Genomic DNA, 5,000 nt, shown 5'->3' on the forward strand with positions numbered 1-5,000 from the left:
TTAATTCTAATCAGATATTAACCAGCAGCACTAACTACCAAGGCCACCTTAATGCACGAGCTTTAAGGTGTCAGGGGCCCCCGATTTTGACGACAGAATGCAATGTTTAGCGTTCATAGCTGTCAATTACAAACAGCTCAGCTTTGTCTAGCAATTGTCTAGTCTCTCTCTCAACTGCATTGTTTTTTCCTATTGCTCCGAGCGTGGTTCAAAGCAACATCGCCCATGTGAGAGACCATCGTACTTCTATTACACTCACACAAACGTGCATGCGCTCGTCGCAAAGGATATGTATTCCTGAACAAAATATTTTTTAATGAGTGATATTTATGCATTGTTACTGTTCTGTTTAATAAAAAAACATGATTTGTATTGTTTTGAGTGTTTTTGGGAAGGGGGTGTTGAGTTTGGAGTGGGGAAGGTTGTTGAGGTTTGGGGGCCCCAAAACTCTCTCAGCCCAGCCCCCCATTTTTAACTATTTTCCTAAAAGTTACATTGAGGATATACAGTGTGTTTTATACGATTACTCGATTAATCAAACAAATTCATCGACTACTAGATTACTAAAATAACTGAGCGATGCAGTCCTAGCAAGTAAACATACTTGTGATTAACCCACTAAGAATTGCTAAACAGATGCACCAATAAAAAACAGTGAAGACCTGCAAAAAATGTAAGTCGGTTATTATATCACGCCAGGTTTTAAAAAAAAAAAAATATATATATATATATATATATATATACATATACAAAATCATGATTTCATCTATTTTCAAGAGTGCCTAGATTTTTATTTTCGGAGACCAAAAATAATTTGTATTTAACAAGAGTTCACACAAAGGCGCCTACCTGATCTTGGCCTCCATAACCGCAGTTGGGTTATGGAGAACATTGTCCCACGGGAGTGACCCAGACAACCAGTGAAGTAGACAAAAACCCAGAATCTGTAGGTCTCCACGTCTTGATGGAACTTAGTGGAAAAAACATGCAAGTCATTGTATTTATTACGCTATTCTTTGATGACACAAATACAAGCAATGTACATTTTTACACAAAAACCCTATGTGAGATTAAGGTGCAACTTTAGTTAAAAAAGCCTTCAATAACTAAATTTAGGGGCTAATCCATTACAATTTTAAATGAGTACATGCAGTTTCAAAAATATATGCAATAAACTCGAGATTGATTGCATCCAAGTGTGTGTGTGTATGTGTGTGTGTGTGTGAGGGAGAGACTGCATGAATCTACATTAATGTGTGAAGTCCATCAATACTCGTAAACCAAGTCCATCTAAAGGGGTCGAGCCCGGGGAGTTTTAGCAGCTCAATACAATAATGACCGTCACACGTCTTCGGAGAAATTACATATTGACTGGCTTCATCTGAGGGGAAAAATCTCCTCCCTGAGCCATGGCTGGCATTGATCCTCCCCAGCCAACAGTAAGGTCTGAAGGGAGAGCATGGTCCCTGTCACCCAGAACAAGATTACATTGAGCAGGGTGGTGCTAATCTGACTGCACAAGCACAGGGTTGTCATAAATGTGTTGGCATTCATTAATTTTGACCTATTCATCTTTAAAAGATTTAATCATAAGAGTGGGTGCAGAATGTCAAGATTTAGGCATGTGTTATTGAGGAAGGTGAGGAGCAAAGAAAACTGTTACAATAAAATGCTTGAGTGAATAAAACACACATTGGCCTTCACTAAAAACAATAACTTGTCTGGACATGGCAGGGAGGCTAAATTATCAATGAGCATGCATAGGATATGAGAGCTGTTCTCTGACTGTTTAAAGTGACCATCCAGGAAGGTCCTTGAGAAGAAAATTCAAGGCTGTAGCTTAATGCTGGCCATAACACTTATCTTCTGGAATGATTTGATTTGATGGGATGAAGAAGTATGAGATGTGGCAATATAGTATAATTACCAAGGGAGAAATTATCTCAAGAGGTGTGTACATATACAACAGAGGTAGAACTGAAGTTTACTGATCTCACTGGTGTGTGTGTGTGTGTGTGTGTGTGTGTGTGTGTGTGTGTGTGTGTGTGTGTGTGTGTGTGTGTGTGTGTGTGTGTGTGTGTGTGTGTGTGTGTGTGTGTGTGTGTGTGTGTGTGTGTGTGTGTGTGTGTGTGTGTGTGTGTGTGTGTGTGTGTGTGTGTGTGTGTGTGTGTATACCCATTACAATCTACTTCAATAAATGTGTATATGGACACATTTAATCGGATTAAAAGCCTAACCAGAATAAAATTGTTTCATGTAAACACGCCATTCGGATCAAAATTTCATTGCGATTGAGACGGATGGTTTATGCCGAAAGTCATTCGGATTCAAGCCCATAAAACACACATTTTCCGAAATGCATGTTAGAATTTTCCTTACTGCGCATGTCTTTCATGTCAGCTATACTTTGGTGGTGGCGCGGGGACTAAATTTAATAGTCTAGGAATGAAACAATTCTATTGCTGTTGTCTCCCCCATCCAACATGTACCAACAGAAGTAGCGTTATATACTGTTGAGTTTGTTGCTTTAAAACAGGACTAGCAAAAAAAAAAACCAAAAAAAAAGTATGGTCTGCAGTGTTGTGTGTTGATGTAACAATAAAAGGGATCCAGTTGTCTTAACGAGCTGTTTTATTCACGACATTACAGCTACTCTAAGTGCTAACTGCTAGCCTCAAACACATACAAAGAATGTCATAACATAGACGCGCCACAACCCGTATATAATCACAACATAAAAAACGCTGAGCAGCTCCATTTAAAAAAAAGAGGCAAAACAAAAGTAGTGAACAAAAGGTAAACAATTATAAATACCGTGATAACGTCTGACAAGCAGTTGTTTACAGTAGAAGTCACTGCTTAGTCAGCACCTGCATTGAGTGAATGCGTCCAAAAAATGAAGCCATAGCACAAATAATAACACACCTTTCCGTTTGTTAGGTTCTGCGCATGCAGGTTTCCCCTAAATTTAATTGAATGTGGCGCGCCGGCACGCTTTTTTTTTATTACCGCCACACCTTGAAAATAAGGGCTCTTTTTTTTACTTGAAAACAAATTAAAGTAAAATAATATATTGTAGCCCCCAGAAGAAATCGAACAAAGTTTGACACTATTTTGAACTTTTATTACCAATCTTATGATAAACAACGGCACAATTCCAACAGGTTTTACCTCTCATGACAACACTTCCTCATTGTCGGCTAATCACGGACGGTGTTTGTAAACATGGGAAAAATTTACCTCAAATACAAACCCCACAAACATAAAACAATAACATTAGCTGGTCATTACAGATAGTCTATTATTCACGCACTATTGACAAGTGATGTACTGAAAACTTGACCACTGAAAAAAGACTTTGATCACCGAAAACCACGCTTCCGAAACCAAATGTAAACAAAACTCACGTCATTGTTTGGAGCGTTGTCAACATGTCTGCGATGTGGACAGGATGTTTATATACACTGCAGTGGACAGCCATCTACAAAATGTGCAAATATTAAGAAAACAGTGGCGGCTTTTAAAAAGAGAAAGTCCAACTCGAGCAACAGTGCTAAGTAAGTCTGATGTCATGCTCACTTCAGCCTCTTTACTCAGGGACATCGAGGGACAGAAGTAGAGTTTCTAAACACGAGTACATTCTAGAATAATACCAGAAGATGATTACTTGCTCTCTAACGCTCTGAATACTCAGCAAAACCAGTTGACTTTGCCAGTGAAGTCTCTTAAATAGCAGGAATTGTTAAAGTATCTTTATTAGATAAATGGCTTGGTCCATTTGAGCCATTGATTTAAGTAAATCGACAATGTAGAAAAATTGAAATCACTGAGGTGCTCAAAAAAGTTTAAGAGGTGGGGGGTCAATGACTCAGGAAAAAATCTGAACAGACGAAAAAGGAATGAAGACAATGCACTATGTCGAGGGCAGCAAGCAAAAGTATGGCTAATAGTAGCAGAGGACCTCCAGCAAAACATAAAAATGACAATGACTGTTTGTCACAGCGAGCTGGCAGAGGTGTGGCCGTCACTATTTCCTGGTGTCTGCACGGCATCCTGCATGTGACCACACACACTCTGAGCATGGATTGGAGAGATGTCAGTCTAGAGAGTGATTTGTTGGTGAATAATTAAGAATTAAAATGTGCATGAAGCAATATTTGTGGACTGTAATATTGTTGTGACTATTATTCTTGATATACATTATACCAAAATGTGTAGACACAAATAACTACATACCGGTACCCATGCACAAACACTATAAAACTGTGTTTGGTGGAGGAAAATATTTATAAACACACAAGTAAAGGCACACACCTGCAACGGACACGTTTTTAAAGAGAATGTGCGACTGTTGTTAATTATCTCCCATTGTTATTCCGATACCCTAACAATATTGTCATCTGGAGACTGTTTTCGTCTGGACGCCCACTGAATGCTAATAAATCACTCTCCGGCTTCAAGTTAGAGGCCTGCTGTTCCTAAATTAATATGACAAACATTACTACAGCAATTCATGCACACCTTTGCAGGGATTGGCCTTCAAGTCAAAAAAGGGTTCACATGTGTCAAATTTTGAAATTCCCTATTTTCCTCTTTTAAAACCTATTTTTTAAAACACTTCAGAAATGAAAATAACTGAACTTGGTTGTTTTTGTTATACACTACCATTGGACAAAATTAGCATTATAATGCTTTAAGAGATCACAAAGATGTTGACTATATTGTTTCAATTACTGTTTTCGTTAATTTTAATAGAGCGAATAAATAATTGTAATTAACAATTCTCAATTGGATACAAATCGCTGACATGCCAGTATTATGATATGTATTGATCATGATGGTATGAGTAGCATGTGACCAAGTAAACATACATTATTGACCTGCTTACTGATGGAGCCAGCAAGTGTGGAGGTCATGTGTGGCACATGACTCATGCTAACCAACCATCAAACTCACTAATTAATGGGGAATGAATGTGTGTTGCAGGTTATGACTTCAGC

General features: G+C 38.3%; 1 protein-coding gene across 7 annotated transcripts in view; it reads right to left on the reverse strand.

Annotated features, from left to right (window-relative positions):
- The window catches only part of vrk2 (VRK serine/threonine kinase 2), a 97,133-nt gene that overhangs the window by 29,455 nt on the left and 62,678 nt on the right, over nt 1-5,000 (reverse strand). For all 7 annotated transcript variants that reach the window (XM_062058882.1, XM_062058880.1, XM_062058879.1 and 4 more), the window contains one exon: nt 850-970. In XM_062058882.1, coding sequence (XP_061914866.1) covers nt 850-970 — 121 coding nt within the window. The remainder of the gene's footprint in view (nt 1-849; nt 971-5,000) is intronic.

This window comes from Entelurus aequoreus, linkage group LG09 (genome assembly GCF_033978785.1).
Source record: "Entelurus aequoreus isolate RoL-2023_Sb linkage group LG09, RoL_Eaeq_v1.1, whole genome shotgun sequence".
Taxonomy (NCBI): domain Eukaryota; kingdom Metazoa; phylum Chordata; class Actinopteri; order Syngnathiformes; family Syngnathidae; genus Entelurus; species Entelurus aequoreus.